This window comes from Equus przewalskii, chromosome 11, assembly GCF_037783145.1.
Source record: "Equus przewalskii isolate Varuska chromosome 11, EquPr2, whole genome shotgun sequence".
Taxonomy (NCBI): domain Eukaryota; kingdom Metazoa; phylum Chordata; class Mammalia; order Perissodactyla; family Equidae; genus Equus; species Equus przewalskii.
In genome coordinates, this window is record NC_091841.1 from 12107740 (window position 1) to 12122875 (window position 15136).

General features: G+C 39.5%; 1 protein-coding gene across 2 annotated transcripts in view; it reads right to left on the minus strand.

Annotated features, from left to right (window-relative positions):
* Window positions 1–15136, minus strand: part of NUP160 (nucleoporin 160) — a 45718-nt gene that overhangs the window by 3110 nt on the left and 27472 nt on the right. For both annotated transcript variants that reach the window (XM_070563875.1, XM_070563876.1), the window contains 13 exons: window positions 14748–14817; window positions 13978–14076; window positions 13113–13232; window positions 9649–9744; window positions 9455–9549; window positions 9259–9355; window positions 9060–9165; window positions 5990–6150; window positions 4811–4871; window positions 3804–3914; window positions 3508–3631; window positions 2754–2855; window positions 859–1000 (listed from right to left, as the gene is read on the minus strand). In XM_070563875.1, the coding sequence (XP_070419976.1) occupies window positions 859–1000; window positions 2754–2855; window positions 3508–3631; window positions 3804–3914; window positions 4811–4871; window positions 5990–6150; window positions 9060–9165; window positions 9259–9355; window positions 9455–9549; window positions 9649–9744; window positions 13113–13232; window positions 13978–14076; window positions 14748–14817 (1384 nt within the window). The remainder of the gene's footprint in view (window positions 1–858; window positions 1001–2753; window positions 2856–3507; window positions 3632–3803; window positions 3915–4810; window positions 4872–5989; window positions 6151–9059; window positions 9166–9258; window positions 9356–9454; window positions 9550–9648; window positions 9745–13112; window positions 13233–13977; window positions 14077–14747; window positions 14818–15136) is intronic.

A 15136-nucleotide genomic window follows, 5' to 3' on the forward strand; every position in this document is an offset into this window, starting at 1 on the left:
AAATGCAAAAGAAATTAAAGAACCACCAATTTTAAATGCCTCGTGTATACATTCATTTACACGTCATTTATACATTAAATTTGTATTTAATTCAGGGTGAGAGAAAAGTGAATACGGTCTCAGTTTGGAAGGGCTCTGCTAATTATGTCAATTATGCATTCTATATTCAGATTTGATCACAATCTTAACTTTTACCATCTTAGCTGCCTTCTCTGCTTTCTAACTTAAAAAAAAATCAACTCTCCTGATTTTAAGCTTCAGATTCTCTCTTTCCCATCCTACTGTGTCTGAAACAGATACAGCAGTTCTCAAACTTAAGGATGCATCAAATCAAACGAGGAGCTTGTTAAAATACAGATCCTGGATCTTAGCTCCAGATCATTTGATTCTGTAACTCTGGAATGGGGCCCAGGAATCGATATTTTGAGGAAGCCCACTACCCAAATAATTCTGACACTTGTGGTCCAATAACCCAGTTTTGATAAGAAGTGACTTAAAGAAACACTGTTGTAGTATCTGAAAACTACTCCACCCACCCCTGTGAATTTTTTGAGTAATGAACAGTAAATACTGTCATGCATATACGCATTGTTCTAAATAAATACTCATTGTTCAGTGAGCATACAAGCAGGCGTTAACTGAATTACTAACCTGTAGAACCGGAAACACTCAGCACTTCATGCAGAATTCAGTTAAATTGTTCTCAGTGTTTTTAGTTAAGATTGAGAAGCTGCTCAAAGCACGTAAGTCAGTATATTTCCATAAATTATCACTCTTTTTCTTTTTAATCATCTCATCAAGTTATCCAGAAGGATAAAGATCAGCTTCTCACTCTCTACAAGTTAAGGTACCACTTACCTTGTAACTGTTTATAAGCCAATTAGGCAGAGGCACTCCATGAGACAAGAGCTTGTTGATTACACAGTGGTGATATAAATTATTCTGGACTTTGTACCTTTCCAGGTAAGTTGATAACAGTCGCCATGCTTCATCTGTAGCACTTGATAAAAGCGAAAAGGACTAATGAGTTCCAGATTCTTAATAGCTATTTATAGTACCATTCAAAGCATGTATACACAAGGAAGAAAATCTTCAGAAGCTCACAACTGAATTGGAAATATAGCTAAATGGCAACTAATATTATTAGGGTCAATGTGACTTGGGCATAGTACCAGAAACTAGATGACTCGGATTCTTGTATTTCTCTCCCACTAACCACATATTTACTTGACTGCTTGACTATACAATTCACATACCTTCTTTGTCCCAGATTTCTAAAACAATGAAATTGGCTCAGATCACTGTTTCCAAATCTGATTAAGCATTAGAAACATGTAATAGTTCTGATTTAGAAAACTAGGGTGATATGTCATAATCTGTATTTTAACAGTGATTCTCGTGGGCTAATTTAGGGGTTGAAAAACACTGTCAAAGGACTTCCAAACTGTAAGATGCGGCAATTCTAAAGTGCTAAGCTGCATTATACAAATTATAAATGCAATTCAAGGAAGGGAAGTTTACCGAGGCTTAGGGTTGTCAGAGAAGGATTCTAAAGAAGACACTGAAGTACATTCAGGTAAACGATTAATGGGGTGCACGAGGGAAGTAGATGGAGACAGGGGATCTGAAGAAGGTCTGGTAGAGAATGGGGGTTTGTGGGTGACAGATTGCTAAACACTAGCCAGAGATGAGCCATAAGAGGACACTGGGATGACAGCCATGACACATCAGCTCAATGGAGGAATGGGGAAAAAGGAATAGCACATCCTAAAATCCAGTAAATACAGACTTTTGCCTGGAAGAGTACCTTTTCTTGTTCTTTTTTTTTATTTTGCTGAGGAAGATTAGCCCTAAACTAACATCTGTGTCAATCTTCGTCCACTTTATATGTGGGTTGCTGGTATAGCATGGCTGATGAGTGGCATGGGTCCCTGCCTGGGATTTGAACCTGAGAACCTGGGCTGCTGAAGCAGAGCACTCTGAACTTAACCACTACACCATGGGGCTGGCCCCAAAGTACCTTTCCTTTTTTTTTTTTAATAAATTGGTATGTTCTTTTTTTTTTTTTCTTTTTTTTTTTAAAGATTTTATTTTTTCCTTTTTCTCCCCAAAGCCTCCCGGTACATAGTTGTATATTCTTTGTTGTGGGTCCTTCTAGTTGTGGCATGTGGGACGCTGCCTCAGCGTGGTTTGATGAGCAGTGTCATGTCCGCGCCCAGGATTCGAACCTACGAAACACTGGGCCGCCTGCAGCGGAGCGCGCGAACTTAACCGCTCGGCCACGGGGCCAGCCCCGCAAAGTACCTTTTCTTTTTCTTCTGGTGAGGAAGATTGGCCCTGAGCTAACACCTGTGACAATCTTCCTCCATTTCGTCTGTGCTGCCAAGCATGGCTTGATGAGTGGTGTGAGGGTCCGCACCCAGGATCTGAACCCAAGAACCCCAGGCTGCTGAAGCGGAGTGCACAGAACTTAACCACTACATTACCAGGCCGGCCCCCGACTAGCTTTTCTTAACAATATAATACCACAAGCCTTTCAGGAGGGGAATATGGAGAAGGACGCATTTTCTACTCAAAGATATCCTGGTTTGCACAACAGACTACATGATTTATAAACTCTCTAGCTTCTACAAAAATTTAGCCAAGAAAGACAAGAGTGAAATGATCAGTGGATGAGAATGTAATCAAAGACAGAGCGCTACAGCTTTGGGACAGGCAGACCCTTGCGGGTCGGATGAGCCCTAGGGCTGTACCTGGACTCCTTGGTGGTGATGACTGACGACAGCTGATTGGCTGCCAGCCAGGCCCAGGCTTCCGCTTGTGCTGCCTCCCCTCCCAACTGCAGCTTGATGCACCTGCCATGAAAACGGTTCCACACACAGTCAACGAATTTGCTGAAAAGCACCGCATTATTCTGCTACTGATACTAGAGAGAGAAGTTAACAACTTTAGCTCCAGTCTATTGCTGAATTCACTGCTGGGGTATTGGCTCTCCTCTCCTCACGGCCACACAACTGGACGAGCCACAGGCCATCAATAAGCGTCAAGAGATAATTTACTTCCAAGAGAAAATTGATGATGAAAACTTCTGAAAGCTTAAAGAATATTTTCAATTCACAAATTACTTAGGTCTAAGACAATTTCAGTAAGAAGTACTGTTAAATAATGCTTACAGTGGCCAAAAGATGTCCTAAAGGACTGAAGAGACAGGCCTTGTCTAAAACAGACACCACTATTTAACCCAGGTTATCTACTATCATGTGGAAATGTGGACCCAGGAATGCCAAACCCTCTGATTCCCAAGAGAAGTTACAAGTAGGGATTTAAAAAAAGTTCACAATTCACTTAAAAAAAAAATTATTGTGTGAAGTTAAGAAAACCACTTCTTCAAAGCACAATTGGCTTATAGGATACTGGCTTGTGTGACAACTGCTTCACACTAGGCAATAGTATAGTATTTTTGCATTAGAAAATTAAGACTCTAAGAAAACCCAATTTCATACATACTTGAAAGCAAGGCCCTCAAAGACTGGCGTTAAGGGAAGCTTAAAAGTCTGGCAGAGCGATATGGCAGTGTCAAAAAGGCCAGCTTGAACCAAGAGAGTGACCATCTCCTCTGCTGACGAACTTCCTGTGGAAAGGGAAAAGGGCGATTTAGCGCAACCAACGGTATAAGCCCAAAGACTGCTCTGCTGATGACGGTCTCAGGATAACAAGGACCTGCTTCACACCACCTAGCATGCTGTGTCCACCGTCTGCCCTTAACATGAGCCGCTGGTGCCGACAGAACGCTGAATCCCTACCTGCAACTGCAACCGCTGACGGATCGTGCTGAGCCAAAGTGAGGCGAATGCGGGCCAGGGAACACTCTTTCTCCAGATCTTCCAGTTCCAGGATTTCAATTTGCCTATTTGCTATAAACCAAAGAAAAGTATTTTCAATTCCCAGAGTACAAAGGGAGTCCCTATTAGTTTAATGGAACCTATCCATTTCCACTAAACATTAAGTAACTTTCAATTTAATTTCCAAAGGCATAAAGATGGGAGAAAATGGGTCTCAATAAAGCTAATAAAAAACAAAGCAACATCCCTGCTTCACACGTGCAGCGGAATCAAATCCAAGCGCTCTAACAACAGCTGCAGTTGAGGGGGCTTACGAGCGATTTCACGTATGATTGCATTTAACTCTCACAACGGTGAAACACTGTCATCTCTACCAGGAAGAAAAGAACACGCCCGAAGTGAGAGAGGCAGAGTAAAACCAGGCGCGTCCTGGTCTAGAGCCCAGGCTCCCTGGAAGGATATCATGCTTCCACGGTAGGAGAGCCTGGTCAGACAAAAGTTGAGGAGTGAGTGAGTCAAATACACTAAGCAACAGAAACGCACACACTCTTTATTAAACACTTCCATTTCTCATACTGCCATTCAAAGTTGTCAAAGGGCTACCAGACAAGCCTTAGCAGATTCAAATATCGAAAATAAACTAAAAAGAAGGAACTTTACAATATTTTTACAACAGTAAAATATATATATAATATACTACACCATATAACTATACATAATATTATAATGTATCTACTGTATTATATATCTTCTTTTATTAAAAAAATTTTTTTCCATTTATTTTATTTTCTGATGTCCATAATATATTTCAAATTATATATAACTTCTATAACAGTGCATACATAACTACTATATACAATATATATAACTCTCTCTCTATATAGAAAAACTACAATAATTTAACAATATAACTACTGTCCAGCAAAGAATCAGCACGACCTCGCTCCCATCCCCTCGCCCCAACTCACTTGGAGCAGCTGTGCATTCTCCGTCATGGTTCCTCTTAGGGGATGCTCCAGGGCGATCATACTGAAAAGACAAAACAAGTGATTTAACTGTGAAACATCAGTACTTTATTTTGATATCACTAACTGTGATCCAGCTTTCATGCTTAAATTCTCTCCACGTAAACTATGTTTGTTTCAACCAGCACAACTCTTCTTACAAAGCACTGTAAAACTATGCGATGAAGAAGGGGAGCTGTTTGCCAAGTTGGCTCACTTATATAACATCTTACTGAGTCCAAGGACACAAGATTTGATCTCCGTATAAACCACCTGACTTTCCTTGGTTCCAGAGTTAATTCTCCATCCATACCCCTGGGAAACAGCCTGGTAAATGCAGGAACAATGCAATAGAAGTAGCTGAGGGTACGTGATCCCATCAGCACGGCAGGCAAAACTCAAAGTGTATGTTCTTTAAAAGAGTAATTATAGATTAACAATTAACAAAAATGAATGATAGAAAAGCAGTTACCACTTACTGAGCACTTTTTGTAGGCCAGGCACTGTCACTGTTCTAAGCAATCTATGTGAATTAACTCATTTAATAGCCAAACAACCCCATAAGGTAGACATTATTATTATCATCATCCCTATTTTATGCAAGAGGATAACTGGACAGCAAAAGATTAAGTAACTTGTCTGAAGTTAGGCCTAACTCCAAAACCACTCTGCAATGCTTCTTTCCTACAATAATTCTCAACTTGAGAACTAAATTGAATTCCTGCAAAAACAGATTAATTTCGGGGGCTGGCCTGGTGGCACAGTGGTTAAGTTCGCACGTTTTGCTTCAGTGACCCAGGGTCGCCAGCTGGATCCCGGGTGTGGACCTATGCAATGCTCATCAAGCCATGCTGTGGGAGGCGTCCCACATATAAAGTAGAGGAAGATGGGCATGGATGTTAGCTCAGGGCCAGTCTTCCTCAGCAGAAAAGAGGAGGATTAGTGGTGGATGTTAGCTCAGGGCCAATCTCACACACTCACTCACACACACACGTGATATTTATATAAAAAAAGTAGATTAAGTTCACAAATATCCCAGTAGAAATTTTAAATGAAATGAAGAAAAACGAGGTAATAGTTCCGACAGGATCATACAAAATAAACTAAATGTTCCACAAATTCCAGGATGGAAAGTTTTCATACCACTGCACCAGATGCTGGCTGCACAATCCATGCATATTCTGGACGAATAAGTCGTAAACAATTAATAGCAGCCAGATAACAGTTGCCTTGCTTCTCAAGTCCCCGGAGAGTTCGAACCTCTCTGCCAAGACGCATTCCGTACTCAAACATCACTGTGCCAGCTATGAGGCAATAATAAATTAGACATCAGAATTTCAAAAATGTGTTAATTTAAAGATACACAGAGAATCTGCTACACTTATCAAATATTAACATTAAAAACAAAATTAAGTTTAACTTAAAACCACAAAAACTCATGTGTTGATGACGGTGTGGAAAAATTGGAACCCTTGTGCACTGCTGGTAGGAATGTAAATTGGTGTACCACTATGGAAAAAAGTATGGCAGTTCTTCAAAAAATTAAAAATAGAATTACCTTATGATCCAGCAATTCCACTTCTGGGTATACAACCCCAAAATTAAAAACAGGGTCTTAAAGAGGTGTTTGTATACCCATGTTCACAGCAGCATTATTCATAATAGCCAAAAGGTGGAAGCAACCAAAGTGTCCGTTGATGGACGGATAAACAAGATGTGATATATATGTATAATGGAATATTATTCAGTCTTAAAAAGCATCCATGCTATAACATGGATGAACCTTGTTGAAAGACATTATGCTAAGTAAAATAAGCCAGTCACAAAAAGACAAATATTGCATGATTCCTGTAGTCAAATTCATAGACAGGAAGTAGATTGGCGGTTGCCAGGGCTGTGGGGAGGGGGGATGGAGAGTTGTTGTTTAACAAATACGGTCATGTGTCGCTTCATGATGGGCCACGTTCTGATGAATGTGTTGTTAGGTGATTTGCTGTTGTATGAACATCAGAGTGCACTTACACAAACTTAGATGGTATAGTCTACTACACACCTAGGCTGTATGCTTCTAATCTTAGGGACCACTGTCATATATACAGTCTGTTGTTGAACGAAATGTCATTACACAGCACACGACTATACAGAGATTCAGTTTTGCAAGATAAACAGAGTTCTAGAGGTTGGTTACACAATCATGTGAATGTACTTAACACCAATGAACACTTAAAAATCGTTAACATAGCGAAGTTTATGTTAGGTGTATTTTACCACAATTAAAATAAAAAAGCCAGTGTTAGCCCTCGTGGCCTAGTAAAGTTTGGTGCACTCCGCTCTGCTGGCCCACGTTCGGTTCCCAGGCATAGACCTACACCACTCGTCTGTCAGTGGCCATGCTGTGGTGGTGGCTCACATACAAAAAGAAGATTGGAAGCGGATGTTAGCTGAGGACCTTCCTGGATGTTCCTCAACCAAAAAAAAGCTACAAAATAATGTAAAATGTTACTCTTGACTTTTAAAGATTTTATTTTTCCTTTTTCTCCCCAAAGCCCCCCAGTACATAGCTATATATTTTTAGGTGTGTGTTCGTCTAGTTGTGGCATGTGGGATGCCACCTCAGCATGGCTTGATGAGCAGTGCCATGTCCACGCCCAGGATCCGAACTGGCAAAACCTTGGGCCACCACAGCAGAGTGTGCGAACTTAACCACTTGGCCATGGGGCCAGCCCCCTACTTTTGACTTTTAGATACTACATTCCCAGGCAGTACAGAAGCTAGCTTAGAGAGCAAATCTCAGCCACATTGTTTACCTAGCCCACCCAGGATTCTGAAACCAAAAAATGTTGTGATGCTCTGCTCAAGAACACTGACTTATTTTTAAAAGACTTTAGTTATGTGGGTTGAATGAGATACTGAAAAATACATTGTTCTGAGACAGCTTGGGACTCCAGAAATTAAATAGCATTTAAAGTTTCATTTCAGTTTTCAAATGAAACAATTTATTTTTCATTCCAACAAATATTTTTGAGTGCCTGCAATACGTAAGACATTTGTTAGAAGAACAGCCCTGTTTCAGAAAGACCTGAACATCAATCTAGTTAAACAGGTCTCAGTCAGGTTGCTGTAATGGCTATTATTGTGAAAGCAAACAATGAGAAATCTTTAATAATCTATATTTCTTTTCCTGTATGATACAAGAAAATAAAACAATACGCAGACATGTTTTAACATTAGAATATTAAGAACATGCCTATGAATTACCTCCATCCATTCTTTCCAATGAGTATCAGTGAGAAACCTAATGAAAAATTCTGAGTGGAAAAAGTTATAAAAATGTTAAAAGTTCCAAAGGGGAACCACAAATGGTTACCCTGTAAAATATGATTTTAAAACAGATAAGTTATCCCTTCATTTCACCTGTTCTGACCAAGATTTCATTAGTCATCCTACAAATCCAAATTAAGATATATCCTACAGAAGTAACTGGCCTGTACTCTTCAAAAATATCAACATCATCAAAGGCAAAGAAAGCCTAAAAGGAGTGCTCCAGATATCACAAGTAAATGCAATAAGTGATCCTAGATCAGGGGCTGAGGGCAGTATGGAAGGAATGTGCTATAAATAAAACCATTATTATGACAATTGGCAAAATTTGAATATGAGCAGCACATCAGAAGACAGCATCACATTTAACTTTAATTCATGAAATTAGTTACATTTCTTTAATTTGATAATTGTATTGGGGCCATATAAGAAAATGTCATTAGGAGGTGCATCTGAAGTATTTATGCATTAAAAGTCATGATGTCTGCAACTTGCTCTCAAAAGAATCAGCCAAAAAAAAGAAGAAAGAAAGAAAGAAAGCCAATGGCAAAATGGCACAGGAACTCAAAACCAGCCACAGGAATTCAAGGGGCTTCTAGTGAAGTTAGTTTCCTTTATAAATGGACAAAAAATACACATAGCATGCCATGTCACTGGAAACATCTCAAGAATGTTCTAGAATGGGAGTAAGTGCATCTCTTTAAGGCTAACAGGTAATCTTCAAAAGGGTGAAGCTAATCCTGTACCTAAATATAATTTCCCCAAATACTTGTAGAGAACACTTGCCAAATGGTAAAAATAAGGTAAAAATTACGTAAGTCAAACACAGTATTTTTGTAAAATATGATCAAATTGATAAGGTTGCCTCCAACTGTCTGCTTCAACTGCTCACCTTTTCGGTAATTGTGGCGATAGATGTGAAAGGCATACAGAAGCTCATAGTAATTGTGAGTCATAAGGTCCACAGCCCTCGCACGTGATTCAATTATTCCCACAACCTAACGAAGGGAAAGCAATCAGATATCATAGTTAGTAGCCATCATAACAACCACCACCGTTGTGTCCCGTCATCAGTGAATAGACAAAATTACCTCATTGTGCAGATTCACATAGGGAAACTCTACAAGATCCTGGAGCTGCGAGCGTTCGCAAAGAACTACCACCAGCTGCCGTAAACAATCTAACTGCCTAGAAGGGAAGAAAGGGATACGGCGGGAAACTGTCTTAGTGGATTAAACAAGGCTGGTAAATTGCCTTCTCCGAAAAAGACTATGTGAGATTAACTACCTGCTGGAATCAGGAATTTGGGTTAAGGCTTCATACGCTTGACTATTGTGACCCAAATCCAAATGATGTTTGAAAATGCATGTTCTTAAAGTAGCCTAAATATCAAGTACAGGGGAAAAAAGAACAATAGAAATTAAAATACTACAGCCATGACAAACTTCAAGGGAAATGACCAGATTACAGTTAGTTCTCACCTGACTTTTCCAGTCATCACCTGCTTCAGTTATGGCTGACGTCGCCAGCTGAATAACCAGCTCAGGCAAACCAACAACATCTAGTAGGCGCAAAATCTAAGGAGAAACAGAAGACATTTCCATTAAAATCGATAGGGAAGTGCACTTTAAATGAAAGAGGATTTTAAATTAGTCAGAAAGACAACTAGGTAAGATAAAGATTAAATCAAATAAGACAGACAGGATTATCTGGTTAATACTGAGGATTTCCCTTTAGATTCTACTGCTAAATAACAGACTTCTCGTAAAACTCTATTGGTTGTTTCTGCTCACAGCTCTATCATCAGTGTTTAGTACACAGTAGGCTCTCAGTAAATATTTGCTGAATAAAGGAACAAATACAATGTCACTACCAACTTTTCCTATTAACTGTTTAAGTCATAGAATAAATTAACATCATAGCCTTATAAAAAGCCTAAAGACAATACGTTAATGTTTGAAATAACCCATTTCTAACACAACAAAGAACAGTGCTCTTCCAACTGTTTTGATTGTCTACCCTATTAATAATGTCTGTGCACACTCCTGCAGACACGTACACATGTATTTACTTATATTACATACATGCATTTCTCTAATCTATGTATAACAATATACTCAAAACATAAATTTAGAGGCTGGCCCTATGGCATAGTGGTTGAGTTTGGTGTGCTCTGCTTCGGCAGCCCGAGGTTCGAGGGTTTGGATCCTGGACATGGACCTAGACCATTCGTCAGCCACGCTGTGGCGGCAACCCACATACAAAATAGAGGAAGACTGGCACAGATGTTAGCTCAGGGCTAATCTTCCTCAAGCAAAAAAAGAGGAAGATTGGCAACAGATGTTAGCTCAGGGCGAATATTCCTCAGCCAAAAAACAAACAAAAATATATATAAATTTATAAAGGATGAAGTAAAGGCAAAAATAGTTTAAAAATTATTATTTTTATTAGTACTTATTATTTGCTTTAGTAACAGTATAAAAACATCATTTTTGTTCTGGATGCTTAGTTTTTTAAGGTTATACTTTTTATTGAAGTGTAACATATATTTAGAAATTTACACAAATTCTAAGTACATAGCTGGTTGAATGTTCACAAAGTAAACATATCGATGTTACCAGCACCCAAATTAAGAATCAGAATATATCGACATTCCAAAGCCCCAAGGTCACGCCTTCCAGACACTACTTTTTTTCTTTCTTCTTCCCAAAGGCCCCCAGCACAAAGTTGTATATTCTAGTTGTAGAGTCCTTCTGACTCTGCTATGTGGGATGTTGCCTGAGCGTGGCTTGATGAGCGGTGCTAGGCTGCACCCAGGATCCAAACTGGTGAAACCCTGGGCTGCCGAAGTGGAGCACACAAACTGAACTTCACCACTTGGCCACGGGGCCCCCATTACTGACTTTTAATAGTTTTGTTCTTATTCAAGGAAACAGAATCTTATGGTATGTATTTTTTGGTCTACCTTCTTTTGCTTAACATGTCTCTAAGACGGATCTAACTTATTATAATATGCAGCAACTCATTTCCTTGCTGTGGTTATTCCATTGAAAGAATATACCATAATTCATTGATCTATTCTGTTAACAGACATTTGAGTTGTTTCTAGTATATGACTTTCATGAATATGCTGCTTGAAACGTAATTATACATTTCTTTTGGAAAATACGTGTGACTTTCTGGATGTATTTAGAATTGAAATTCCTGGGTCTGAGGGTATGTCAGTGACTGGAGCTAGTAGATAACTGACAGTGATCCAAAGTGGTTGCAACCAGTTCATACTCCACCACAGGTGATTAGCATGCTCAGTGTCTTAATGACTTTCATGGTCCCATACTATCTTGAATTGACATTTCAATACAAGGTACACTTACTTCGATTTTAAATAGCATTCCTGAAAAGTTCAATTGTTTTTAGTTGATTCTCGTCAGATCTGACTATAGACTGTCACTGTTTTCACTTTGCAATGTGGCTGATGAAAAGCCTGTATCAAAGGTGGCCATGTCAGCCCGAGCTTTTCCGCATTTGCTTGTACTGTCTTTGTTAGTGTTACCTTCAGTCTGGCTTCTTGGCAGGAACTCTTAAAAGCCAAGTCCATATTGTGAAGACAATTTTCATTAAAGTTAAGCAATATATTGTGCAAGTGAATTTAACCAGGTAATCAGAACCGCCTGAAATGAAGTGGAGGAGGGAGGGCGCCAGTCTGCCCCCACGCCTAACAGTGATGCTCCCACTCTTCCCTCGGACACCTACCCCGAGACTAAGTGACAAATGACGCCCTGCTGAAAGGACCAAGTAAGGGCACTGGCTGGAGTCAACCTTTACATTAAACAGCACATTTTAATTTACTTCTTCTGTGAAAGGTCTAGTATTTTCTTTCAAGGTCCTACTTTGGGGTCCACTGGCGCAGTGATACTTAACGTTTTTTAACTCCAAAAGTTTCTTTCCATGAAAACCATGGAGCCCTTCTACAGAAAAAAATACAAAACATTTTTCATACAATTTCAGGGGATTTATCGATTCCTCAAATCTATCTGGCCTCAGATTAAAAACCTTTACTTAGAATTCAAAATAATCTTCTTATTAGTAGAATGATAGAGGGTCATTAAGAGGTTATTAATAGGGTTTAACAAGCAATGAACAAAACAGTGAAGCCTGCCCTTGCTGCATTCACTTCTTGGTGGGAAATCCAGATATCACACAACACATAGATATGCAAAATATAATATCAAGCACAATGAAATGCTATAAAGAAACAAAGCAGGGCAAGGAGAGAGACTGCCCACAGCGCCTCCATCTGCATGTGTGCACAGAAGGCAGAGAGGGAGCAAGTGTGGGCACAACAGCTGTTCTACAAGGCGAGGCAGGAGGAACTTTCTGAGGAGGTGGCACACGAGCAGAGACCTGAAGGAAATGAGGGCGTGAGAAACCTGACTGTCTGGAGGAAGCGCATTCCAGGCTGAGGGAACAGCAGGTAGAAAGAAAGGTCCTGAAGGAAACAGACGTGCTTGGCTTGTATGAGTCAGTAGGAGCGCCACTATCATTACAGCTGGGTGACCGAGGAAAGACTGGTAGGAAACAAGGTCAGGAGGGGCACCCAGGGCCAAATCATAAACCTAGGTTAAATACAGCATTACTAGCTAATTCTTGGAGACATCAGCAAGACTAATAAAACAGAAATGAAGTAATAAACTTCCGATGATGACTGGGCTAATGAAATGATATCATGATGGGAATTTCATTGAAGTTAAAAACATTTATCAAATTTAATTAAAAATATACATTTCTTCAATTTTTCTAGGGAAATTCATTTTTCTCTTCATTTAAAAGTTCAGAGAACGAGTAAACGTTTATATTATCTGCCTTCCAAAATACCAAAGCAATGGGTTTCAGATACATTTTTCCACAGGGTGGATTAAGAAAACCAAACCATGACATAAGGTACCTTATCATAATACTGCAGCCTGGGCGTGGACACGATCTCCCCATCCTCTGAGCGAATCAAGCGATCCAAGAATTCCTCTTTGCCCACTTCAGAGGCTGCCTGGCAGAAGCACTCCAGAGCCTGGAGAAATAAAAGAATACAAAGCGATTCATAACAAACTTCCACTTCTAGGTGCTGTAAGTTGGGGGTTTGTGTGTTAAGGAAAGCCAAAAAAAGAAAAAATTATTTAAGACCACTGACTACATTCACAATTTCTGCCGTTCTAAATTCCATCTAATGCGTTATTCAACATTTTCCTTTAATTTACCTCACCGTTTTACTTCAACGTTACCAAATAAAAAGTAAACTTCAATAAGATAATTGATGGATAAATATGTAATAAAGCAAGTGTAGCAACATATTAACATTTGTAGAATTTGAATAGTGAGTAGATGGGTGTTTACTATAAAAGTCTTTCAAGTTTTTCATATGTTTAAAAATCTACATATTAGGATGTCAGGGAAAAAATCAGAAATGTAAACAAACTATCATAATTGGGGAAAAAAGCAGCATAAAATTTTTAAAAAGACATAATGAAAAGGTTAATTAAGTAAGAAATTTGATTTATAAAAATGCATCCCTAAAAACACCTGCACGGGGCCAGGGATTTAACGTTTTCTTCTTCCTGTTCTCATGCGTCCTAACCAGCCCGCACAGCTCACGAAGCTCAACAGTCCAGCCCTCACTGGCGTAGCACGCCCCTTGCTGGCACCGGTCTTAATCCTTATCTAGAAGATTCTATGCCTTCCATCCCCCGTGACCTGGTTAGATGGAAACTAAGAGTCATCCTTCGCTCGAGTTTATTCATCCTTCAAATGCAGTTTACCTTCTGGCCCTCTCCTGTGACCAGGTAACACCGTCCCAGCATAAATCGACAGGAACCAACGTTGACTTGACACCAGGGATGTAGCAGTTGAATATAATCCTTAAGGGCATAAAAAGTGCTTTCTGATTAGGAAATAACTACTACTTAAGAAGATATTCATTCACAAGTTCTTCACACAGGGAGAGAAGACAGAGGTCAATCAACACAAAAGCTGTATTTCCTGAAGTCATCTGGAAATTAAACTTAATCCTGTTCATCTATTCCTGTATTAGCTTAGACACTGTAACAAGTAAACAGGACTCCAATAACACTAATACACGTAAACACACATACACTTTCCATCTTAGCAATTTTCCAACTTCTGGTATTTACTGGTTCAATGACTAGATTCCCATAAAGGACTTATATGAAGACAATGGTACAGCAGTCCCCCCTTATCTGTGGGGGACATGTTCCAAGACCCCCAGTGGATGCCTGAAATCGTGGATAGTACTGAACTCTACAGTATGTTTGTTTACCATAAAGAGAACCTAATAGAGAGAGAGAGAATAAAAAAGAGACTTTAGAAAAAATTATGTTAGGAAAGATGCCATCAAGAGAGAAGTAAAGAAAATCTCTCTGGGGTCTATTTTGGTGCAATCAAGTTTAAATTATTGTAATTCTTTTTATGAGCCTATTTAAAATGCAGGTAACATTTACAAAGAAAAAAAAATCCAGAAATCCCATTCTTTACAAGAATGATTAAACCTGATATCTTCATCGGTACTCACCTGCAATTGTACATACTGACAATTTCCCATCAAACATTCTAGAAAGAGACAACCGGGATTGCTAGGCCATCTAGTCATTGGATAAGGAGATTTTTTACTTTTTTGGCAAAATTTAAATATACACACTGGGCATCAAACTCCATGAAATGGTTTAATTTTTTGTTTTTTTTGGAGAAAGAGCTAACTACTGAGCTAACTACTGCCAATCCTCCTCTTTTTGGTGAGGAAGACTGGCCCTGAGCTAACACCCATGCCCATTTTCCTCTGCTTTATACGTGGGATGCCTGCCACAGCATGGCTTTTGCCAAGCGGTGCCATGTCCACACCCGGGATCCGAACTGGTGAACCCCAGGCCGCAGAGAAGGGGAAGGTGCGCACTTAACTGCTGC